At 37.6% G+C, this 25,760-nt stretch overlaps 3 protein-coding genes across 5 annotated transcripts; all 3 read right to left on the reverse strand.

Moving 5' to 3' along the window:
* Positions 1–1,789: 1,789 nt before the first annotated feature.
* Positions 1,790–11,990, reverse strand: LOC135582151 (E3 ubiquitin-protein ligase BRE1-like 2). Of its 3 annotated transcripts, XM_065186490.1 has the most exons (19): positions 11,829–11,988; positions 10,248–10,409; positions 10,060–10,147; positions 9,718–9,948; positions 9,440–9,607; positions 7,777–7,970; positions 7,588–7,671; positions 7,354–7,473; positions 7,098–7,284; positions 6,867–7,027; positions 6,073–6,144; positions 5,847–5,923; positions 4,631–4,825; positions 3,872–3,944; positions 3,694–3,780; positions 2,995–3,132; positions 2,683–2,885; positions 2,423–2,585; positions 1,790–2,177 (listed from the first exon to the last, which is right to left on the reverse strand). In XM_065186490.1, exons 1-19 carry the CDS (start codon positions 11,907–11,909, stop codon positions 2,046–2,048), a joined length of 2,616 nt encoding a protein of 871 aa, XP_065042562.1. In that variant the 5' UTR covers positions 11,910–11,988; the 3' UTR covers positions 1,790–2,045. The 3 variants fall into 3 exon arrangements, with proteins under 3 accessions (XP_065042562.1, XP_065042564.1, XP_065042563.1); XM_065186492.1 differs by lacking the exon at positions 11,829–11,988 and having other exon boundaries at positions 10,060–10,143; positions 10,248–10,381; XM_065186491.1 differs by lacking the exons at positions 1,790–2,177; positions 2,423–2,585 and having other exon boundaries at positions 2,683–2,910; positions 11,829–11,990.
* Positions 11,991–13,659: 1,669 nt separating this feature from the next.
* Positions 13,660–19,059, reverse strand: LOC135675878 (uncharacterized). Its single transcript, XM_065186493.1, has 7 exons — positions 18,481–19,059; positions 18,185–18,240; positions 18,056–18,101; positions 16,690–16,773; positions 16,076–16,195; positions 15,005–15,084; positions 13,660–14,006 (listed from the first exon to the last, which is right to left on the reverse strand). The coding sequence occupies exons 1-7, from the start codon at positions 18,991–18,993 to the stop codon at positions 13,904–13,906; spliced, it is 1,002 nt and encodes a 333-aa protein (XP_065042565.1). The 5' UTR covers positions 18,994–19,059; the 3' UTR covers positions 13,660–13,903.
* Positions 19,060–19,476: 417 nt separating this feature from the next.
* LOC135675399 (protein NRT1/ PTR FAMILY 8.3-like) lies at positions 19,477–25,738 on the reverse strand. Its single transcript, XM_065185552.1, has 6 exons — positions 25,530–25,738; positions 25,336–25,435; positions 22,285–22,390; positions 21,980–22,197; positions 21,297–21,853; positions 19,477–20,308 (listed from the first exon to the last, which is right to left on the reverse strand). The coding sequence occupies exons 1-6, from the start codon at positions 25,736–25,738 to the stop codon at positions 19,477–19,479; spliced, it is 2,022 nt and encodes a 673-aa protein (XP_065041624.1).
* Positions 25,739–25,760: the final 22 nt, after the last annotated feature.

Raw genomic sequence — 25,760 nt, forward strand, 5'->3', positions numbered from 1 at the left:
ATATATATATATATATATATATATATATATATATATATATATATATATATATATATATATATATATATATATATATATATATATATATATATATATATATATATATATTACTTGCTGCTTGCAGCCGACTTATTCAATGTTATTAGATTTCACATTCGAGTTAATATAACAGTGACTTATATCTTGTTTAATATAGAACTCATGCAAGGAATCATTGAATGATTACATAGGTTAATTATATATTATTTTTTTTAGTTAGTTATCTTTAACATCTCAGTCGACATCTCTATAGTTATGAAAAGTGAAATATTTAAATCTATTTATCCTAAAGTTTTATCAACGAAAATATGAAAACAAAGAAAAAAGGTGATGACGATAGTATTGGTGGCGGTGGATGGTAGTGTCGCTAGGAGTCGCAAGTGGTTGTTGTAGATGAAGAGAGTGACGATAGAGGTAAGGATCACTATGCATCTATGTTGACATCGACGTCGACGTAGTTGCCAAGCAACCCTTTCATTGCTTTGCATTTACGTCGACGCTCCATCGTTATAGAATCGAAGTTTACTGTCAAAGCTATCACGAAGATCCATCGCATATCGAAGCAGGACCTGGAGATGTGTACCCCCCTTACCGATGTCGATGCTGTGCCCCTCCTTATTGCCTACCTCATCGATCACCACCACCACCACTCGTCTGTGTTAAGGCTCAAGAGAACATCGTCGCTACCCTCCTCAACCTCTCCATCTCTGCCCATGAAGCGCTTATGTCGCCCCGAGCATCCTCGACACCCTTGTCATCGCCCTCCGCCTCCTCTCCCCTGTCGCCACAACCTTTACAGCTTCCTCTCTATCGAAGATTACCGTTCCATCATTGGGTCAAAGAAGCCCTCATTGTCGCCCTCGTGGACCTCCTCAGTGCCCCCAACGCATCGACTAGGTCCATCAAGGACGCACTCAAGGCCCTCTTCGGCCTTGACCTCTACTCGCTCAATCGCACAACCCTCGTCGAGTTGGGTGTCATGCTGCCCCTCTTCATGCTGGTGGTAAAAAATGGGAGGAAGGGGGTGGTGGAGGACGTGACGATAGTGATTGCCCATGTGACAAGAGCATAGAAGCATTCCAAGAGTGGACGACGTCAGTGTCCTGGTGGATGGGGGGAGCGAGAGGGCAAGGGAAACTATTACGATTGTACTACTGAACCTGGTAAAGAGCAACGGAGACAAGGTAGTGGGGGACATCAAGGAGGTGGACGAGGTAGAGGCAACCATGAGGGCTCTAGACGACGATGAGAGTCAAGTGAGCACTAGGAGGAAAAGCAAAGTAAAGGTACTACTTAAGGTTCTAGAGAGGACGAGAGACCCAACTATACGATCTTAATGAATTTTTAGTGCTCCATAGTTGCTTTGCATTTGCCACCATTAATATCGTCCACAACCACCAAGTGAAATATTAGATTTTTTTTTACCTTTTATTTACATGTTTCCATTGATAAAACCAACAATGTTAGTAAATAAACTTAAATGTTTTAGTTTCATAACTACATAAATGTCAACATAATTTTTTAAAATGAAATAACTGAAGTGTTAACGATAACTAACTATAAGAGATAATATGTAATTAGCTTTATAGTAGCACCACAGTTGATCAACATGTTCGATTAACAAGAACTCAAACTGCTTCAAAAGAACCGAAGCAAAGCAGATAGACTAGCACATCAAACTCACTGATAAATCAAGAACTGTCAGCATAGATATCAACTGCCAGGAGAGAGATAGAGAGAGAGTAAGAGCTGTAACCCAGGAACAACAAATTAAACTTGCTCCGAATTGCTTTCATTCAACCATTTAGGCCACCAGCCTTCGTATTATGGAATACCAAACATGAAAGAAACATCTACGAGATTCAAAATTATAAAATGGATTGGATTCCTTAAAAAGCCTATATATGTATATGGGGGGAGAGAGAGAGAGAGAGTAACGAATCTCATGGCACCTACAATGACGAATCTGAAAGGCTCCGGTGATTAGAGAGGCGACTCTGAAAGGCTCATATCTTCACCTCGCGAACATCATTTTGTCCAAATGCAGTGCCACATCCAGGGCACCTGCGATGACGGATCTCCAGATTCCTCTGGATGCACGGATAGCAAAATAGATGGAAGCACTTGGTGATCACAACCTGAGAAGAAAAAAAAGAGCAAGAGAGAGAGGTTATACTCGAGAAAGAAAATGAAACATTCGACTGTTAAATCAAGTTGAGGTAACATGTATTGTGAAATCTTCTATATTGAACTGATCTTACTTTTCAAACATCTCAGAAGCAATATTCATTTGTTTAAATTTATAAGAGAAACAAGCTGAATAATGAACTTTTAGACATGAAAAGTGCCATACAAAACTCCCAGAATAATAAAAATCTGTTACCTCCTTTGGTCTGTCAAAACATACACCACATTTGAGAATTGCCTTGCACTCCTTGATCTCATCTTGAAGTTTCTGGATCGTAACTTCTTCACTCTCAGAACTCATTTCCATGACTTCATTTTTTACCTCAGCAAGTTCTTCCTCTAGCTTTTTCTTCTCATTTCTGGGTTCAGATTCATATATTGAAAACCAGGAGCAATAGAGCATCAGCTGTTAGAAGTAGAGCAATATATCACTAATTTAATTCAGTAGATCAGCACCTTTCTCTCTCTAGTTCCACTTTCAACTCAGCAATCTTTTTCTGGTTCCGTTCGTATTCTTTCTCAAATGAATTAATGGTTGATCTGAGCCACTTCAACTCTTTCTCGGCATCAACCAACTCCAGCTTAGTTTTCTCCAGGTTGATGTTAATGTGCCTATTTTCCATGGAAGCTTTAACAGCTTGTGTAACATGTAACTTCATCTGTATGATTCACTCGGTTAACAACCTATTTGCTTGAAAACAAGTGAAAATTCTCATGAAAATAACAAAAGAAGAAAAAAAGTACGAAAGCGAAAAAAAAAAAGAGAACCTGTTCTTCACTATGAGCAACTTTTGTCTTTAAGAACTCTAATGAGCTGTTCACTTGCTGGAGCTGCTTCGACATGGCTTGCTTTTCAGAAAGAAGAGAGCTATGAGTTTGCTTCATCTTCACACTATCAGAAACTAGCTGGCATACATCAGATATAACAATGATGAGCAAACAATTAATAATTCTTTTGTATATTGTAGATAGAGCAACAAATCTTCCAGATGTTATAACTGAATGGGAAAAAAAAACATTAGGCAAACTGTCAATCTGATTTACACAAGAAATCAAAAGTAGGAAGCAATGTTAATGTTCATGACTCACAAAGAGAAATCACAGTTCTCATTATTTCATTAACTTCATATAATGACTCACAATTTCCCTTTCTGTACACAGACAAGTTTTCTGGTCTAGCAGATAGTTCAATTCATGAGCAATATCATTGGAGACTAAAATGCATAACCTCAATGCTTATAATACTTTTGAGACAATTTCTTTTAAATGATGAACAATGGCTGATATATTGTTCTAATTTGGTCACAAGATCTGACATTAAACATACACAAGGGTTATTGAATATTCATATTAATTTTTGCAATGACAAGACAAAGTCATTAGTCGTGAGCATCAGACAGAAAACAAATGAACTGCACGCACAAATCACTTTTTGCAATGATATGGTCTACAAGATCATGGCAGAACCTTGATATTGTAGGCATCTCTATCAGCAACCAGTTGAAGCAAATGTTGGTTCTGTGTCTGCATATCTTCGTATGCTTGACCAATTGTCTGTTTGGGAAATGGGATAACAAACATTTAAATATATAAATAACCAAAATATACTGAAAAGAAAAGCACACAGAAAGACCGGGAACTTGACCTCTATTTCAGAAATATAAGCCTCCGCTTCTGCATCTTTTATTCTTATGGCCTCTTGAAGCTCTAAGACATCTCTGAGCAACAAAAATAAATCAGAATAAAAGAGCATATCAACATATTACTTAGAAGGCTGAACCTAGTGCCCTCTTGTCAATGTTAGGTCTGAGGAAGACCAAGTAACGAGTCCTTAGCCCTGATACCAGAGAGGCCATTTTCAAATGTTGAACCAGGGCCACTCAGGCCGCAAAGAGCAACCTTAATGTGACACCAAGGCTCATTCACTTTCTTGTCCTACATATTGCTTCCTTAATCACTATAATCTAACTGAATTTTACATAACTACCAAGTATGGCTACAAAAAGCAACAACAAACTTTTCAACATGACAAATTATTCATTAAAAAACAACAAAAAACTTATATCTGATTGCTTAGCCCTGCAAAGCAAATTTTCACATTACGTGACATTAATAAGCAGCAATGAACTCTTCAGCGTGGCAAACTTATTCGTGAACAAATAACAATAGGTTTATGTCCCAACTATTTAGCCCCAAAATATATATTTTCACAATTATACAACATCAATATTAAAACTTCTCAACATAAATGAAATCCATCCAAAAAATTAAGCAATAAACCACAAAAAAAACTTAGGCAGAAAATAAAGGTAAAAATCATTAAAGGATGACAGAAATAAAGAATTCAAATACGTTAAGAAGGGATTAATATGAGAGTTATGCTGGACCATGGCAGATATCAAACCTCTCAGAAGCATCTAACTTGGCCCTTAATTCTGGAATTCCAGCTTCAGCAGTAGAAAGTCTTTGCTGGCAAGTTGCCTCAGCATCATTTGCTGCTTTCACTCGTAACTCAAGGCTGTGATCTGCTAAAGTAGCTTTCAACAGATCAGCTTGTATATGAGCTCTGTGTTCTGATTCCTTGATTTCAACAATTGTTCTGTGCAGAATCAGAAGTTCAAATCCTTTAAATCTTTTGTCAAAGATCAAACTAAAATAGTTAGTTGAGTAATCATCAGAATACCCCTGATAGGACTAAGGCTTGTTATTGCATGAGAATACAGTGAACAACACACTAGCTAAACAATAAGAGCTATCTCAAGCATAATATATTTCAGAATGCACTTAATATTGCATATAAAATCATAACATTGAAAAACAACTTCATGATTTAAAATGGATAACATATGAGAACATATATACCAATGTTAAACAATACGTGACAAACAAACTTCAGAACTATCAAAAGGAGTATTTTACAATTATCAAATTGACAAGTTATGTTGACGAACCTTTTCCATATATAGTTCATGCACATGTCAAGCCTTATATAAGAAACAATGTGACTTTTAATCAAGTATCATTACTAGTATGTAAACATATTTTTAAATCTTAAATATCAAATGTCAAACAATTATGTTACAAGCAAACTTCAAAATTATCAAAAGGGGTACTTTACTATATTCTAATTGACAGGTGTTACATGTTGATGAATCTTTTTGCAAGAATAATTCAAGCACCTACAAATCCTACTAAAAAAAAGAAATGGACTTCCAAGCAACATGTGTCAACCATGTCATCCTATGCCAATCAGCACATACCATGTAAGCACAATTTCAGCATGCAGCCATGCCAAGGAAATGCTGATACAACACTAGCTACCACAAATCCCTTGGAGGGCAAACAGATCCTGTGTCAATCCATGCTATTATGTCCTGGGACATGGACAATGCTGGTAAACTGCAAGGTTTGCTTTTAGCATTTATTATCACCAGCATGAGCAATGATCAAGAAGATCAATAGGTCTATAAGGAAATGTTAGCTTCCAAAGCAAAAAAAGAAATTAATATAAAAAAATATTGTTATAAGACTACTAGAAAAGGAGGGCAATATATAGAGCAGACAATTTAGGAATGAACTCTGATATGTGTAAAAATGGTGTGCTTAGACTTTGCACATACCTGGTATCGAGACATTCCTGTCCATGCATATCCATGATAAATTGCAACTCCTGCTTTTCCTTTTCCAGTTTATCAACCTGCAGTTTATTTTATTCAGCAGTAAAAACCATGTGTAAATTTGAACATAATCATCCAACTATTTGCTTTGTTGCTATGGTTGATCACGTAACAAAATTAAACCTTAATTTATAATGAAACTTAATAAGCATGTTATAGATAAACATACCAGTGCTTTGAGGGATTTAATCTCAACCATTTCTTCCGCATATTTATCAGATAGGACTTTGTGTTCACTAATCTAAAAACATTGAAGACGTTAATAATACAATCAAAAGAGAAACATATTAATCTTGTCAAAAATAAAATTATAGAAGAGTTACAATTGACAATTACAGAAACTAGACTCAAAGATAAAAATAATCTAGAACACAAAAAATAAGTCAAAAAGTGTAGCAAAAATAGAAGAGATTTAGCTTCTCAAACATCATTGACCAATAATTAGTCGTAAAATTTATAAAGTCTCTGATCCCTATGTGGCATGTTCAAATTAGCTATTCTAAAACACATTTTTTTCTGGCAAATTACAGAAACATATCTGTATGTGAAAAAAAAAATTTCAAGTTATGTTAGAAGCAAGAGATGTATGAAAGACCCAAGGATCATGTATGTTCTCTAACTTGGTGGGTTTAATGCTAACAAAAGGCATAAACAACCATATCAATGAAATTTTAAACTTTAATCAGCAACAAAATCATTATGGAACCTTAAAATCTACTTTCCAGAAAAATGTAGCAATGAGATATTATACTCAAGTCATAAACACATAGGAATAGAAACTAGGAAATAATAGTTGAGCAATAATTTAGAAATCCATTTTACAATTGGAATGTTGATGCTCAAATTGTTTCCAAAATAAATACGGAGAGGATGTAGATAGCTAAAAACATGTCACAATAGACTGGAGATTATTGTCAAACCAAATGGCATATCAGAACACAGAGAGCAAGATTTGGCCAATACCCTTCTATTTAACAGAGGTCTCAAAGAATCAGCTTCTTTACGTAGTGCAAGTGCTTCGGAAGCTGCCAATTTTGACCTATTTAATTGGCTTTCCATCATCTCCATTTCTTTAGTTAATGCTGATGCCATGACATTAATTTCGTCCTTGATGTCTTTTCTACCTGAAACAGCAATAGCTTAGGTACGTCTTTAAAAGATTATGCATATTCTTAAATAAGAAAAGCTTTTGACCTAAATCCTGTTCAGCTTCTTCAAGTTTACTTTCAAGATCATTTTTTTCAACAACAAACTTTTGAATCTGAAGCTCAAGTTCTGCAATCTTTGCCTCATAATTGCTAACAGAAATCTTAATAGCATCAGCTGAGTCTGCTTTAAGATTTAATTCATTCTCCTTTGGAAGATAGTTGTTCCTGTCAACCTGAATATATATATCTTATAAGATAATTAACAATTAATCACAAAAATAACCACAAAAACACAATGTTACCTGCAAGGATTCAATCAGACCCTTGTACCGTACAAGTTCTGCATTCAGATGCTGGAGTTGATCATTTAGTAAAGTGTAGGGTTTTGATGTGACAACATAATTTTCATCCTTCAATTGGCTCTACATTAACAAAAAAGGTTCAGAGTTAAGTGTAATTTAGGACACAAACATCAAGACTAATCTAATCAGCAACGTAAAAAGCATTAAGAAAACTTCAGTATTCAAGAATATAACTTGAAGATCATCCAATTGCTTTGAGAGAATCAAGAAATCTTCCTGGGCTTCCTGAAGTTCCAAAAGACGGCTAGCTGCCAATGTCTGCCATTTTTTGGGAAAGAAAATAAGGGAGATAACTGCATCATAATGAATAATAAATTATCCCTGAAGAACAAATATTAAGCCAAATGCAAGCTTTCATTTCACCTTAGCCTCCTCAATTGAGTCTTTCAGATCCTTCAATCCCATGGTTCTATCTGCAGATTTATCTGGTGAACTGCTTCCATTTGCAGCATTTGCAATTGAAGCATGTGTCGTAGATGCTCCATGCTTATGCATCTGTAAAATTGCCAACTTGCGTCGACTTTCCTCGAGCTCTGCCATACTCTCCTCTAATTCACCTTTATCATTAAAAAACTTTTTTCAGCTCATAAAGAAAAAAAAAATGACAGAAGTAGCAAAGAAACTAAGCATAAATATCCCACTTAATCGTAAGACTGCAAAGCCCTGACATTTTGTACACATACTGTATTTAATCCAAGGAACCAAATCTCGAGCACCCACCCCCACATTGGTCCCATATTGAACCATACAATATCATATCCATATGACACACTGTGATATCTCATTAAAAAATGAGTATCTATTGAATTGTCTGTATGCTTTGGTACAGTATATTGCAAGATACTGAATGATGGGACTCGTTATATGGTATGGTCAGTTTCAAATTAAATCTTGTAAATCCAGAGGTCAGCTAAAGCTTGATTAGTAGAATTAATACAAAAAGAACATGGCTTGACTTTTCATCACTACTAGTGTAACCTCCACAAAGCATAATTAAATTACTTATTTCGCCAAGCATTGTTAAAAGTATCATCTCTCTCTCTCCTCGAATGATCTTCCACATTCTAGTAATTATTGGTCATCCTAAATTTGACACTATTCTGTCCACCAACCCCAAATTTGCCAACATCCCACTTGCCACCACCAACACCATTTCATATATTGTCCCTCTTCTAATTGCCACCTTCACCTCAGTGTGTGCAATGCCATTGTCATGATCTACACTAACTCTCACCTTCAGTCACTTCCCTATTTCATTTTATGTCTCATCATCATCCACCTCCGACCCTCCACCCACCAATCAACATCATCTCATAGATTGTCCCTCTTCTTATTGCCATTTCCACACCTGTGTTTGCTTCGTGACGTTCAAGGATCTCCACTAACTCCATCCTTGACTCACTTCCCTAATCCATTTTGCCTCTTATCATACGTTTATTTTGTCATGTACATATCATTGCCATCACTCCTGCTATATCATGCTACACAAACCCTACCTCCTGCATTGCAAATGATGCGCTAACAATTCCACCACTATCTTCTCATCTAAATAGCTGGAAGATCTCATTACCAGCCTCATTTTTCAATAGTCATCATAAGCTCTCCTTTTTTACTATAGTTTCTTCTACTTATTGAACAGGGCTTCAGAGACTAGGACATGGCAAGCACAACCAATTAAATTATTCTTTCTTCAACACCAACTAATCTGTTATGAAAATTGGAACAGGCATCAAATGAATTTCCTGTTGTAGTATATGTTTGAAAATCAACAGTCATAAACACAAGCTGTTTGTTTTTTTTACTATGGCAAGAACTAGTTATGTTAGAACATGTGTAAGTCTCTTGCCAATTTAAGCTTCACATGAAAAAAGAATTACATGTATTGGAGAATTAGAAGGTAGACCTTCTTAGCAAATAAATGTGGGATATTAACAGTTAGTATAGAAAAATGAAACAGCAGTTTAGAAAACAGACTTCTAATATATGAAGATTTTATAGAGCAAAAGGTAAAACTTCATTCCAGTACCTGAAAGGCGTTTTATCTCAGATTGTGTTGTTGAAAGGCTTTCTTTGTAAGTGTTTATTTCTTCTGTAAATTGTTTGTGCTTCTCCAAGAGAATATCGGCAGATTGATGCATGTTGTTAATGACCTCTCTCAGAGATTCATCAAACTTCTGGATTTGAACAATAGCATCTATAGGCCATCATAGTGCAGAAAAACACACTAAATGCCCAACCAAATAAAAAAGGTATACAGCAAACTGTAATCAGAACACAACAAGCTAAATATGCTTCAATTCTAACCTTCTGGAGCTAGTTTCCCATGTAAAGCAAAAGATAGGCATTCATTTTTATCTCGTCGAGAAGTGATTGTCTCCAGAACATATTTCATCAGATCGATGGTGGCTGCATGGCGTGAAGCAAGTGCTTCTTGAACAAAATTCACAGATAAACTTCCACTTATTTTTACCACAGATCCTGCTCTTATAAGCCTGCAGAGAAATGTTTCTTCCGGGGGACATGATACAAGGGCATCTGGAAAAAAATTGAAAGGATCAAGCTACCACAACATAAATTTCAACAGCATAAGTGCTAGATGACAATGTCATTTCATTTATAATAAAAGAGTAAACCTCAAGAAACAACCTTTGCAGTGATCTTCATGGTCCAATGATTGTAAGTAATGCAGGTCACCACCAGCTCGTATGCCAAGCAGGATCAAATCATCAACTAACTATGATTTTGTCAGGAGTTGCAAAGAAATATGTGAAATCAGGAAAAGGACAAGTGAGAACATTATATCAAAATACGAATTAGTGCAGTCACAAGATAACCTGATTCCACATCCTGTTAACAGTCATCAAAGACTTATCATAAGAACTTTGTCTCTCCCTCAACTCTTTGAACTTCCCTTCCAGTGTGTGCATTTCAGCTTTTTGGGCCTCCAGCTGCTGAACAAGCCTTTGATTCTGGTATTGCAGGACTGCAGCATCCACCTGGACACCGAAAATTCAAAGATGCTTCCCAATCACTAAACAAATAGTTAATGCTACAGTATGTCCTAAATGATGAACCCAGTGCACGTGGCTCCCACCAATGTGAGCCTTGGTGAGGATCAATGTACATAATCCCTATATTCTCAAAAAAGAATCACTATCAGCCACCTCATTGAGCCAAGACATGAGTTAAAACAGTAAAGAAGAATGTTAGCATAGATCACCAGCTATGATGAGTACAATAATTGTGGCAGTCCACATTGAAATTCTCACTCAAGGAAACTTACTCGCACATTAATTTATGTCACAAGGGAAGTCATGACTGATATAACAGAAATGTCTATATTTTGCCACCAAGTATATCCTTCTCTGCTTCAAATTTCAATCTTTCTATATGCCAAGTCAAGCAACTCTAAACCACAGTTCCTATTTTTTCTGAACTAATGATGCAAAATCTTCAGAATTCAAGATCAGGCCATATCAATCTTGCTTTTAAACTATCCCAGATGTAAAACTTTCTCTAGTTATCTAATGTCACTCCGAATAATTCTCGAGCAGTTTAACCTAAAAAATTCATGAAGACAGAGCTTTGCTATTGAATTTCTGATGCTCAATTTGCATTTCCATCCAGTCAAAGGAGGATTCAAAATAATTGTATTAGTTGTGGTACACCCATTAGTAATTTTAGACAAGATTGCACCAGAATCAGTATGGTTCATATGATCAATCATATATGAATTTCATTGTCACAGCACAAGGTCACAAAAACCTTCGTAAGTGAAACTAGAAAAATTTTCACATTAAGTTTGAACAATAATTGATCAAGAATGGAATAAAAAAAAATAAGAAAAATTTGGACCATCAACAACAAAAACAACTTCTAAAATGGAATTTTAAGGCCTTAAGATTTAGTTAAATGGACATATAACCTAAGTGGCCTTTTCTAAAAAAAACCTAAACGTTGAAGGAAAAAAAAACCTGAAATTAAGTAAAATCATTAAAAAAAATAGTCAAGAACAAGCAAGCAAAACCCAATCTTCGTTGAAACCTAAATTACATCAAACACTTCCATCGAGCTGCAGTCTGCCGGCAAACAAGGCACCACACGTGAGGTCACATATATGGTTGCAACTAAACCCATTAAAAGCAATTATAATCATCATAGAATAAAGCAATCAAGGATTTCAGCTAAAAATGAAAGAAAATTAGAAGGGCACAACCTTGGACATGGTTCAAGACAGATTCAAGCATAATAACCACACATACAACAGTGGAAACCGGAAAAAGGAAAGTACAGGTGAAAAAGTAGATTGCTACACCCTAAAGATAGCAATTTCCTCGAAAAATACAACCAGGGCAAGAAGGCCAGAGACAACTGAAACGCAAGAAACAACCCTTAGAAGGAATAGCGCGAGGTACCTGTTGCCTGGTGATGGCGGAAGCCGGAGATCCCTCATCGCCGCCGCCGAAACCGAGGCCGGCCGGTGCATCCTCTTCCATGGTTGCCGGATTGCCGCTCCCGGTCACTCCGCAAGGCTACAAGAGTCGGTGAGCGAAGGGTCTCCCCGTTTGGGCGAACCGGAACCCGTATGCATCCCCGTTTATTAAGCGCTAATCTTTGGCACAAATCTCAAGGCATCCCTAACTGCTCAAATCGCCACGAGTTCCCGAAACTCTATTGCCGGGGCAAATTTGGTTAATTATATATTATACATTGTAGTTAGACGTCCAAAAAATTTATATTAAAATTATATAATTATAAAAATAATTAATCTTATTTATCTTAACGTCGTCGATTTTACCGACGAAAGATACAATATGTGACAGCACATACATGAATGATACAAAAATGATAAACAAAATAGTAATTTTAATGATGGTGGTATCGGCATTTGCATTGGTGTCGCATCGCTCTACCTCCTCTTCTTCCTCTGATATTATTTTGTATTCACGTCGACACTAAAAGAGGTAGGTGAGGCATTTGCGTTGTCGACAACAAGGAGGAAGGAGGAAGAGAGGGCAAGTGAGGCAAAGCGATACAACGTCGAAGGAGGAAAAGGATGGAGGTAAGACATTTACAACGGTGTTGCGTCACTCTACCTCCTCTTGCTCTTATAGCATCGTTCTACATTTGCTTCGACATTGGAGGAAAAAAAAGAGGTAGGTGAGATCTATATCGGAGGAGGAATATGAGGTAAAACGGTGTGGTATTGACGTAAATGCCTCATCTACCTCTCTTCCTCCCTTCCCGTCATCATTAACACATATGCCTCACCTCCATCATCTTCCTCCTTCTACACTAATACAAATGCCTCACCATTTTACCTCCTCTATTTCTTCGTTATCAATGTCCGGATGAACATCAATAAGATCGATCGCTATATCGCTCTTACCAACCATCACCATAATAGACATCAACGGTGTCATCATCCACCGTAATCATTGAAATTATTTTTTTGCTTATCGTTTTCATATCATTTCATTTATGCACTGTATCTTTCATTAGTAAAATCAATAACATAAACGATTCACTTTTATAACTATAAAGATTTTAATATAAATTTCTTAAATATAAGAACCGTAATGCTAAGGAAATGTAACTACCTACTGTAATCTATAATTAGCCCCGCGGGCCCCACATGCTTCAGCACAAATCTTAAGGCAGCGTCCGTGAGTGCGTGCGCGCGCGCGTGCTTGTGTGCGTGTGAAAAGTCTGGTGACTGGAACAAACGAATATAAATAGATGTATGACAACACCACCAATAGGCAAAGTCAAAGTTGACAGACTCTTCGCTCTACTGCAGTCAACCATTGCATTCTGTTCAAGTGCAGCATGATCCGCAGATGAAGTCAAAGCGTAGATAGCCAACATAACATCTTTTTATTTTGGGAGAATTCAGTGGCATCATATGAATTGCATAACTCGTTTCCTTTTTGGAGCTGCAAATAGCCCGTATTAACTAGCAAATGACTTGTGTTTTGATCATCAAGAAGAAAAGAATACAATGTGACATCGATCAAGAGGAGTGGTGTCTTTGAGATGGATGGATTGAAATGTATCAGAATGAATCATGGAATCATAAATCAAAAACATTTACCATCTCAAATCAACTCTATTGGAAATGGTTTAATACTTGGGGTAAGATTGGTCATGCGGGCGATGTGTTAAGCTTGAATATATTGTTATACAGTTCTGGAAATGAACAGATCGTGTGTTTGTCAAATTATGAAACTATTGTAAATTCTCATGTGAATAAGCTTTCTTGTCCCAACTCATTAAATTTCCAAATCCTATCAGATTTATACAACTGATATGCAACCTATACTGAATCTTCTCCCTCGTCCCACTACAAAACTCGAAGCCCAACAAGCACTATCTGCACAACTAAAACATGGTCCAGCTACCTGGGTGTGAAGTCTCTCATGCTGGCTTGAGGTGAAGGGAGAACGTAGCTGGTGGCTTGAAGCGAATCACCAAAGAGTAGCAGAGAAACCTAGTTGTCAGTTTCATTTCTTTCAAACTCCATGGGTGGCAGAAGGAGAAAGGCCAATCTTTGTTTGCAACGTTCCAGCCTCCGAAGGCGTTCTTTTTGCAACCTACATCAGATAAGAAAGCAGGAGATTAGGTTTATCATTTATCAGAGTCCTGAGAGAATAATTAGCTACAGCAAATGCTTTCCCTGAAAACTGTTGCATTCACATAAAAGTAGTTTTTAGAACAAAGGGATCTTCCTTTTTATCAGTGGTCATCGAGCAAGGCATCTGATGCACCAGGTAAGGAGCAAAGCAAGAAAGTACATGACTTGCTACGATAATTGCTTTGTGCAATGCACTAAGCAGTATCTCCATGGTAACTCACAAATTTGTGGATTTTATTTTATTTTTTATGTGCACTAATAGAAGCACATATGGCATGCTCTTGGGGAAAAGGCAGTATTATGTCTCTTTCTACCAATTTGCTGCTGGAAACAAATGCCAAAGCATGCAGCTGATGCTAGAGTGTGCCTATGTGACACTAACCTTCAGATATACTTTGAACGTATAAATCACAAACAAGGAAAGGGCAAAAGATCTTAAGCAAACAAATGTCAGCGACAAGGCCTTAGAACTAATAATAGCTTACTCAGCACCATAATTTACAGCTTTCATTGTTTGCTAAGGAATATTTTAATATACAAATTGAATAGACACAGAAGTTGGTTTAGACTATTATATAATCCCGCACTCTACACATCATTATGTATAGACAACTGACATATTAAAATCAACATTATATATACTCAGGAAGGTCATGATGGAACACTGAAGTCCATGTAAAAGCAAATAACAAAATCTGTTAGATATATGGTCTTTCGTCTCGGACCAACTTCTTATTCCAGTAGTCTCTTAAAAAAGGACACATTATTATCGACTCTTAGTAAACTGTCCCTGTATATGTTAGTCAAGCAATTGCCATGATCCAAAATTAAGTAAAAATTTCCAGTAACAGACTTATTAACCAAAGCCTCAACTTCAAATCGGTAGATATTACAAAATGATGTAGAAGGTTATGACAAAATAAACAGATAGAACAACATATTAGGTAGGAAGTGTACCTTGCTCGAACTCTCTTAGCATGATTTATATGTATTTCTAACAAATCATGTGCAGATAACTCCTCAACACAACCTACAGGCTGCAAGTTAATCTCATATTTCAATAAAAGTACATCTTTGATATTATGATTCCACAATTCTAGCAGCTAAGAAAAAAAGAGTTGCAAGCAAAGGAGGATACATAAAGAAAAAGGCTAAAACTATGGACAATAAAAGGTTGCAAGATTTATTTAGTAAAACAATTGCTTGAGATAAAGTATCCAATTTCTTTTATCCTCATTTCCAGTGCCCTTTTCTAAAATCCTAATAAGTGGTTTACTAGCAATATGATCCAAGGAAAGAACAAGGTAAATAGATTGCACAAAAATAAAAGCATAACCATGTAAGAATGCTTGTTGGTTGCTGTAAATAACTATTTGATATTTGGTTAACAAAAATAGGCAGTTCATTGTCCCCACCAGACTGCCAAAACTTCATGCTAGTCATAACAATGTTGGCTCATGGTTACAACTAAAAGGCACAAGACATGATGGCAATAATACTGAAACTCAAACAAATTTGCAGCATAAATGTCTGGAAGCTCAAAATTCTAGGCCTCTAAGACAAATGTTCATGTATATATGTACAATGAGACCATTGTTACTAAATTTGAACAATGTGTCATAGAAAACCAAAGTGGCAAATTATACAGCAAGTTATAGTTATCTATGAAACTAGACAAGATTTACAAACAAGTGTAGCATATCAAATGCTTATGGATTATACTAATTTTGCAGATACCACGTCAACTCTCTTGATAATGGTGGTGTTATGTTGTTTTGGTTATCTTCATATCTTAACTCACATCTAAACCTTCTCTTCGTTGCATCCACACGAATGCCTTTGTATGTTGGGATTGTATTTCCTCATTAAGTTTAATCACAATTTTCAGTCTTAATCCAAAAGCAAAAGCTTAAGAAATATTGTGATGTTCTCCTTCAATAAAGCAATGCTAACCAAGCTTATATATACAATATAAAGTAGCTCTATTCCAATAGGCAAGGTTAAATGAATTAATGTTACACAACAGACCTCTTCATTGTTGACATCTTCAGTTTCAGTAACATCTTCATGCTGCTTCATCACTTGAGCATCAAACATGGATAAAGGCAAAGGTATTGGAATGGGCTTCTCAGTGTTGGCGAAGTTTAACTGCAAGAAGTAATATGAAGAATTAAAAAAAAAAGTAAAAGAAAAGAAAAGAAAAAAATTGCTAATTGTTGACATAGTATCCAATCCTAACTGACGCCACACATCTTGAAATTTCCAACCACCAGACTACACACCCCCGGCCTGCTTGCACCCGTACCACAAAAATAAAATTATTGATTTCTACTTATTGCCATGCAGAGATTTCTTTTATATATGTTCTATAAAACTTTTCTGTGGGACCTAAAGCATACAAGCAATTACATATGTGCCGAATGCTTAGAAACACCTAGCTGATTCAAATATGGAGGAGCAAATAATGAGCAACACATTATCATTCAAAAAAAAAAAAGTTAAGTACTAGACCAAGCATAGAAGCCCCATATGCATAGCCACAAAGAACATCAGATAAAAAATTTGATAGGCAAAGAACACTAGCGTATTTGCTATAGCAGAAATCATAAAGCTTTTTGGTAAAAAGAAGGATATATTGAAACCTTAATTTCATGAGGTTGGCCATTCCGCATCCAAGAACGACAAAGGGAATAAAGGGAGGGCGAGCAACCATCCAGTACTCTGACCTTCAATAGGCATAAAGATCACCATCAGTAATAACCATTACATATATTGTAGACTAAATCTGTTTAAATAATCACACCAAGGTTTATATATTTCTGCCAATTACTGCACACAACATATCTAGCTTATTTCAACAAACAGCAAAGTGCTAAAAAAAAGAGATTTTCCTTGTGTTGTACAACAACTTGAAAATTTAAGTGAGCACAATCCATGAAACTGCCCTCTGTCAACATAGCAGTTTACACACAGCAAAATCTACTGTACTTGTATCCCTTTGTCCTCTTACAAATTGTCACATCTTCACAAGCTCGAGTTTAAAATACTCACCAAAAGTAATTGATGTCATTTGGCAACTCTTAGGTAACTTAATTTTTTTTAAAGGATGCTCGATGAGAAAAGAATATGGTTGAAACTATATGCAAAATGGAAATATGAAGAAAGCAAACTTCCTAGAAATAAGAAATGTGTCTGTGCATGATTAGATACCTGGAAAAAGCTCCAATAATTTCTATTAAAAGGTCAAAATGGTATGAAATAAAAAACGAAATACATTAAAGAATTAAGCTCATCAGCCAGAAATAACCAAATAGCTAGCCCTGAAATATAACAATGTAAGCCTCAAAAGAAAGTTCTTAAACAATTGAACTTCTTGCCAAATTGAAATCTCAAGCATTACACATGAACAACATACTACTGCATAGGATCTAAAAAAATTCAACACCTAGCCCCAACAAATCATATTAGCACAATTTTGCAAAGTGACCATGTGTTTGGCTGGCAAACCGCTTAATATAGGCCTTTAGAATATTTTTTCTAGAAAATCAAGTAAACAGATATAGAAATTACACAATATATTATCCAATAGTAAGAAAGCATCCTATTTTCACTTAGACAAGCTTCGAGATCAGGTATCCTTCTAGCAGAAACAACTAAAATGAGAATAAATTGCACGATTTTTATCATGTCTAATATAAAAGGAAAGTTGCTGTTGTGACATACAAAGGCCTGAAATTAGCATATGTCTTTCTCCATAAGACTCAACAAATATATTCCCCCAGCTATCTTTATTCATATGAACATAGTAATCCACCTAGAGCTGGTAGCAATCCAGCTTTCTTCCTGAATAGCACCATATTTTATAATTCCAAGCACAACAATAGCTTATAAAAAGCAATCATACATAAAATATATTTTGAATATATCACATACACAAATGAACCAAATTTGTTCGTCTTCCTTATGAAGTCAATAGAGGTATTAAAAGAATGCCTAAGTTTTGCTTACTTTTCGATCGTGAATGACCACAACATCATCTTCCCTACTCTCGTCCCTGCATATAAATGAACATCATCGGACTTCGCAGGCAGAAAGCCATTAATGAATTTGAAAGAAATAATGTAAATTGCCACTTACCTCTCCTTGCAGTTATTGTGCTCTGGTGTTGAAGACACTGAAGAGAGTATTGCAGCCTGAAAAGTTAACGTTAGATAGCAATGAGCGTGAACGTGTGATGCAAATTAGAGATCGACCCCCTTGTTTTCTAGCAAGTTGAGTATGACAAGAGCCCAACTATGAAGTATGAATGCTAATTTCTATAGATTACGAAGATATATGTGATTATCATGAAATATAGGAAAATACAGATATCATAACATAATGCCCAGAGAAGAAAGGGATGTGGGGGAAATCTGTATAAGGGTATTGCAAACCTTTAGTTGCGTGGCTACTGGAGCGCTCCTAGAAGCACCTGCGGCAGTGACCACGGGCCTCGGGACCACGATCGGCGTCACGGGCTGTGAAGTCGAGGGTGGCAAACGCGGCCTCACGTTGCGGACCGGACGATCGACTGGGCCACAAGCAAAGGGCCCGGACTGGGTAGCGGCGGCGAAGGTCATCGCGGCTGCGGGGGTTGCGTTCCTGGTGTACACGGCAGGGTTGGCCACCGCGACGGACTGATCCGAGGCCGCCGGGGCCGGCCCGGCAGCAGGCGTCGTGGCGAAGCCCCGTTGATGGTAGAGGAATCCCTGAGGCGGCGGTGGAGGCGGAGGGTGGCCAAGGGGTTTGCTGAGCGGCTGGGAGGAGAAGGGCGGAGCGGGAAGGAGAGGAGGGGATGCGAAGGGTCGGGAAAGGAGGTGCGTGGCGGACGAGGGATCCGAGGCGCCCGAGGTAGTTGCGGCAGCCGCAGCGGCAGAGGCGGGCGGTGCTGGGGAGGGAGTCGCCATGGCGGGGGTGTGGTGATTTGGCGAGGTGGTCCAAACACCCCCAACAAATAGGGTACCTCGTCGCCATCGTTGAGATCTTCCCCCTTTCAGAGTCGATTAATCACGTGCGCCTCACGTGTACATCCGATTGAGTGTACGTGTACTCGGATAAGAAATCTCCCACAGGCCAACCTCATTGTCGAATGGATTTTCCTCTCTGGCCGTCTGCAGAATAAGATCAACCTGAACAGCACTTTCCTGAATCTTTGACGACATATATTGAAGAATTCAAGTCACAGCAGCAAGTAATCTGCCATCATCGGAAGTTACAAATTGACGTGGACATGAGCAAAGAAAGAACTGTATGTAGCAATCGAAATGTAGCGACTGCCCTATTCACAGCTTAGACTTGGAAAAGAAACATTCAAATCGGTGACCAATTAAACGTGACATGTACAAGTTGAAAGTTTCATGAATGACTGCGGCCGGCGCTTCGTTTGGAGTTCAAAATGGAACGATCCTCTTGTACCTCTTGTACCTCTTAGCACAGGCTGCGTACACCAAAAGGTTCAAACAGCTCAGCCCCGCAAGAAGCCAGAAGTAGTAGTCGAGGTGCCCCTCGTTCAAGTTATCAGGAATCCATCCCGCGTTCCCTCCCCAAGTTGTCAGCGATGTCACTGCAGTCACGATCAAGGAACTCAAGTAGCTTCCCAGCGCAGTCGTAAGAAGTGATAATGCACTGCACAAACTTCTCATGGTATTAGGGGCCTGATCATAGAAAAATGCGAGCGAGCCGACGTATGTGAATACTTCTGCTGCTCCGATCAAAGAATATTGAGGTGCCTGCCACATAATGCTCAATGGTATGGCCACTTTCTCGTGCACTAAACCCTCAGCATGGGCTATGTCCAGTCGCTTGATCTCCACCAGCGCAGCCGCTACCATTGCTAGTATAGATATGAAGAGGCCGATGCCCATCCTTTGCAAGTCTGAAAACCCTCTCTCCTCGCCTGTGAACCTCCTTGCCACCGGAACAACAATATTATCATATAATAGCACCCATACAATGACACTGATGACATCTAAGGTTGACATAGATGCAGGTGGAATGACGAAGGAGCCGATGGACGTGTCCATAACCATCCCTTGTACAACGAACAGAGTAGACATCTGTGCAAAAACTGCAGAGAACACTATGGTGGTTGCCCAAACAGGGAGCATCCTCGTAAGAATCTTCAATTCTTCCACCTGAGTGACTGTGCACAACCTCCATGGATTTATAGAGTTACCGTTCTCCCCATCAAGATCTGTCGTTGTAGCAGCCTTGTCGAGGAATCTGCAGTAGGTAACAGTTAATAATGCGTAGTCCAAATTCATGTAGACCATGAATTTCACAGATAAAGGGACACATAAATAGGTAGTAGCTCAAAATAATTAAGAAGCTATTTTCTAAAATTAGTTCCTTGTTACATTTAACGTTTGGTGCTGATACCACTATTATAAACAATAAATGAAATAAGCATACTGTTTACTAATGGTCTAATGCACAATAATGAATCTGAAATCCTAAAGCTTAGTCCATTTGATTGAATACAATATCCTTATATGTCATTTGCGCAAACTAAACTGGAGTTGACAGATTATTAATGTCACCTAGAAATTCTAAACATCCCTCTAATGCTTCTGTCCTCTTAGACATGACATCAAACAACAAGGTACATGCACAGCGCAACGTCCAAGAGGTTTACCGAAATACCGGTCAGAGATGTTAGAACTTAAAAAGGCTTTTTAGAACATCCTAAAAAGAAACATCATCACTCCCACCACACACAAAGGACAATTCAGTGATAGAAGTGCTCGACTGTCTGAGCATTAAATTCCATCAAACACAAAGCACAAACTGCTTAGGTTTGTTGTAAAACATGCCGTTTGAAGCACGATCGTCAATGTTTTTTATAATATTAAAAAACATGATCTCGTGCATAAGTATCCAATCATAGGATATTATATACAGTGCATAAGTCCAAGTTTAACTAGCTCTGATAACTGATATAATGATTCCTATCCAATAACTTTAAAAGTGCAGTTATACAATGATATCCCAATTGCAGTTACACAACTGGAAACATAAAATTCCAAGGATAACTAAAAAAGAAAGGCAAGAGAACCTCATTAAGCAAATTTGGAAGCCATATCTCCTTGATGGATTCAGTTCTTTAATTTCCTCATAATCAATAAAAATTGGATTAATTCAGTTCTATAATTAATCAAGTTAAGCATTTAGCGAGCAAAATCAAAGTTGTTATGGAAGTTGAGTTGTTTACTTAAGGTCATCTGTGTGCTTCAGCTGTCGATTTCCTTCAATTGCTGGGGCATCTCCCCGTACTTCATGCAGGAGAGAACTGTCATCAGGGACATCTACTTTCCGCTTGCGAAAAGAGGCAACAATCACCTGGCACATTCTTGAAAGAGGGTTTCCACCTGGTTTTTGGAATCTATAAAGTGAGGTGCCTAGGGAAAAACTACATATGGCTAATCCCAGGAACACTGTAGGAATTCCAAAGCCCCAGCCCCATCCACACGTGTCTTGCACCCAAACTAAAAAGCTGCTGGATATGAGAGCTCCAATGCTAATAGATAAGTAAAACCAGTCAAAGAAAGATTGCTTCCTTCTTCCCTCATCTTCATCAGTATCATCAAATTGATCAGCTCCAAATGAAGAAACACAAGGTTTAATTCCACCAGTTCCCAGTGCAATAGAGTAGAGTCCAATGAACAGAATCGCATACTGAACCGCACTTGCTTTTGGGCAAACAGATCCTACACAGGGTGGAGGCTTAAAAGCAGGAACAGTTGCTGAAAGGGTCAACGTGGCCAATCCCTGTGTTCAATAAAGCAGCATTTATCATATTATCTTTGTAAAAAAGAAACAGCATCATGACACATTACTCTAAACAGCACATGGATGACCATTGCACAAGTAAGAGACAGCACCAACCATACTTACAATAAAATATATTGTTGAAAACACTGCTATTGTCCGGTATCTTCCCCAGTATGCATCAGCTAAAATTGCACCAATTAATGGGGTCATATAGCAGGTTCCTTGCCAAGTCGTAACCTTTCTTGCAGCAGAAACATTCGCCTCATGAAACTTTTTCTTCAGGTAAGTGACAAGATTTGTCGATATTCCATAGTAGGCTAATCGTTCGCAGCACTCGTTCGCTAAAATTTGTGATTTGAAAATAAGCAGTCATTTTATGTAGATTTAATAAAGAAAAGGACTCGACTGTGGCCAGTTAATGTACATACCTAGAATGAAAGGACAAGCTTTCCAGTTGCCTGTGCCATCCTTTGGTATGGGGTTCCCTTGCATGTCCACAGATCCATCTCCAGTGTATGGTCCGTTATTTACATTCTTCAATTACAAAGTCAAGAACAAACTGGTGGTGAGTTAAGGTCACATGGAGGCCATGTTATCATGGGAAATATAATCAAGATATTTTGGCTGAAACTACCCAAGCCAGTCAAGAAAACGCTCATCAAACAAGTTGTATGTTCATAAAAAAAACTCGAAATTGCTGATTAATGAATATATGGTACTCGAATTATAGAGGAATTAAATGTAAAGTAGTCAAAGATTATTTCTAACAAATAGTTTGAAAACTGAAACCCTATTGGATTAACCTTTCAGTTGAGCTTTTTAATCCACCCTCCCTCCTCTCGTTTTCAAAAAGATGAATTAAATCTCATTACCTAACTTAGAGCTTCAGGAACAAGGGCTATCTATCGTATCGTACGAGCTACTTCGAAAACCATTCTTTAAAAAAAATAGCACAAAAAAATTGCATGGATAAACATAGATCTAGATTCCATTAATAAATTATTTTAATATTCACTTTGATAAAAAATATATATATTAGATGAAAATATACAAAAAATTATGTTTTTATTCTTGAACATTACTAGTCAAATCTATATATACATATATATACATATATGTATATATATACATACATACATACATATATATATATATATACATATATGTATATACATACATACATACATACATATATATATATATATATATATATATATATATATAATTCTAGGTTGCTAAAATTATTCATTGTTTCTTCAATCGATTCATATGTTAGAATATTTCAAAAAGATGCTAGTTGTATATTATGTTCAACATAGTTGATGTTCAATTTGGAGCCTCAATGATCATGTTCTGCAGATAGAACAGAGACCACAATCCACCTCAAGGATTATAACTCGAACTCTCTCCACATATATGTATATAATGCATGGACAAAGATTAGCATATAAATTTTCACCTACTTTTCTTAAATTAGTTCCCAAAAATATATGTTGGTATGTTTATGAATTCAATCTAAATTTAGAGCTAAAATAAAAAATAAAAAGAAAATGTTTTAAAAGAACAAGTAAGCCATTAATTGTGTTGCTGTCCATTTTAAAATTTTTCTATGAGTAGGAAACAAAGAAGTCACACAAATCGAAACTAACAAAATAGAACAAGACTTGTTCTGATGCTTATTATATGAATAAGGAAACTATATTAACTATCCCGAACTATTTAAATTCATTGTCATATCAGAAAAATATGCTAACACTACGGTGAGGGGGTTTTAGTGGGCCCACCAAATTCTCCAATGGGCATGGCATCGACACTGACAAATTGCCATGAGATCAACAGGCCGACACTGCTTCATACACGTTATCATGCGACAGGTGGCCCAGTGTATCCTCTCAGCAACAACGTCCCAACTGAAGTAATGGAGGATCAAATATAACCCATATGGGGTAGCCTACCAGTTTAGGCTATAAGAAGGAACTTCTTCCCCAGGTAAAGGGGATTGATTCCTTGCTTCTTGTGCCCTTACAATTTCGAAAACTCTACCTCTACTTATTGACCATCTGAGACTAAGTTCCGACTTCAGTGACCAACTACACTCCCAATGTCTCCTATGTTTCGGAAGATTAACTTTGAAGGTTCAATCCTCTGTAGAGTGAACCATGACTCAGCTCAATCCGATTCAAAACTCGTCACTCACCCCCACACCTTGGTTACAATAGCCTCAGCTAGTCTTAACGCAGCTTGGTAACTCAAGATCTGAACAACAATTGGTCTCCTTTTATCAAATTACACTAACACTCTCAGATGTGTCATCTTACCTAAACTAAAAAAAGGCCTAGGTCAAGCCTTGCGATCCTAGTCAGCAAGTGACCAAAATTGTCTTCATCACTATACGAAATATTTATTAATAAAAAATAAGCGTTTTATTTCTACTTCTCATTTAATACGCCTAACCATGGTCTAGACAAACGTGAAGGAAAAGCCAGCCAAATGTTCAACACCTAACCATAGCTGCACTGGTATAAATTAGATGCAGAGTCCATTAGTAGGAGCCTTTACATGTAGCACACAGAAGGCCGTCAGCCCATCAGAGAAGCATTCTTCTCTCTTGTTAAGACATACTACTGAAGTCAGGTCCTAATAACAGCACACTACATATCTGATGTGATCAATTACTGCATAAGAACGGTTCAAATGACCCAATGGCTAATCCATCAAAAAGAAGTGAGTAAAGCATTTTGGAAGGTACATTCTTGGATCCTTAGATAGTTGAGTTGACCGAGCATGACATTTACATAATCTGAGGTACATGCAAAAGTTCATTATATCTCTTAATAAAATTTCAGACGTTGAAGAATGTAACAAACCATATCGATATGCACATGTTAGACAAATAGAGATATAGACCCTTTTTATCATACTTGTAACTTTGGTCCAACAGCATTTAGTGAAACAAACCGGTATTCCCCCATTGAATGACACCGGGAACAAAATTCAAGTGCATAGAATAGGAGGTCCTACCGAGTGACGAGATGCAAGATCCAAAATGTCGAAAAACATGCGAGCAATGATCCCCCGTAAACTCCTTAAAATCATGATCCCATTATCCGATACTAGAAGAAAATTCAAAGAAGCAAACTCTGATTACAAGATAAAGGTCCAATTGAGCACCACCTGAAACTTAAACCTCATAACAAATCTCGCTCGAAGATCTGAAGCCTGATCATAGTATCGACCTCGAAGCAATACTTGCGGTCATACACAACTAGCTCGCTCAAAGATCCACAGTCTAGTTAAAGAACCACGACACAACAATCAAACACCCTCGTCCACGGAGAACCATCAACAATCTTGACGAGTTAAAACATTGGGAAGCAAAGAAGGATCCAAGACCGATCAAGAGACAACAAGATTAAGGGATTCATATGGAGAGCAGAAAAGCGAACGAAATCTAAATGCCATGAGAAGAGGGATCGGACCTCGGGCAGGAGGAGGTCTTCTTCCAGCGACGACGTCTGCTCGCCTTCCGCAGGTTCCATCGACAATTCCTCACAGATTCCCGAGTCGAGAGTTCGCGGACTGGGGTTCCACCGAATTTATAAGGTGGGAAGAGCTAGACGAGGAAGACGAGGCCGTTCAGATTCCGTTACGTTTGGAGCAACAAACACCGAACCTCTTTAAACCCCGGAAAACACAGGCTCTATATAGTGAGAAAAGAATGATGCGCCCGAAGACGGAAACATGGGACAATTTTCTTAGCGGGAGGCATAACAGACAGCAGAAGTGGACTGCGTGTGCACCGCTGAGATCAGCATGGAGAGTTGTTGTAATCCAACGGCCGCGGTTGTTTCTCGCAGTAGAGAGAAACCGTCGGATGCGCATCACCACGTTCGCCGTCACTCGG

Source organism: Musa acuminata, chromosome BXJ1-6 (assembly GCF_036884655.1).
Source record: "Musa acuminata AAA Group cultivar baxijiao chromosome BXJ1-6, Cavendish_Baxijiao_AAA, whole genome shotgun sequence".
Classification (NCBI taxonomy): Eukaryota; Viridiplantae; Streptophyta; class Magnoliopsida; order Zingiberales; family Musaceae; genus Musa; species Musa acuminata.

Excerpts from the sequence above, each read along its gene's own strand:
- LOC135582151 (XM_065186490.1), bottom strand. The coding sequence starts at position 11,909 with ATGGAAGAGGATGCACCGGCCGGCCTCGGTTTCGGCGGCGGCGATGAG. Across the intron at positions 7,028-7,097 it reads AGAAGCTGAACAGGATTTAG|GTAGAAAAGACATCAAGGAC; the intron begins GTCAAAAGCTTT and ends TTGCTGTTTCAG. Across the intron at positions 3,945-4,630 it reads AAGTTAGATGCTTCTGAGAG|AGATGTCTTAGAGCTTCAAG; the intron begins GTTTGATATCTG and ends TTTGTTGCTCAG.
- LOC135675878 (XM_065186493.1), bottom strand. The coding sequence starts at position 18,993 with ATGGCGACTCCCTCCCCAGCACCGCCCGCCTCTGCCGCTGCGGCTGCC. Across the intron at positions 16,196-16,689 it reads GCCAACCTCATGAAATTAAG|TTAAACTTCGCCAACACTGA; the intron begins GTTTCAATATAT and ends TACTTCTTGCAG. Across the intron at positions 15,085-16,075 it reads AAGATGTCAACAATGAAGAG|CCTGTAGGTTGTGTTGAGGA; the intron begins GTCTGTTGTGTA and ends ATTAACTTGCAG.
- LOC135675399 (XM_065185552.1), bottom strand. The coding sequence starts at position 25,738 with ATGCGCATCCGACGGTTTCTCTCTACTGCGAGAAACAACCGCGGCCGT. Across the intron at positions 25,436-25,529 it reads GTTTTCCGGGGTTTAAAGAG|TCCGCGAACTCTCGACTCGG; the intron begins GTTCGGTGTTTG and ends GTGGAACCCCAG. Across the intron at positions 21,854-21,979 it reads TTTCAACAATATATTTTATT|GGATTGGCCACGTTGACCCT; the intron begins GTAAGTATGGTT and ends TATTGAACACAG.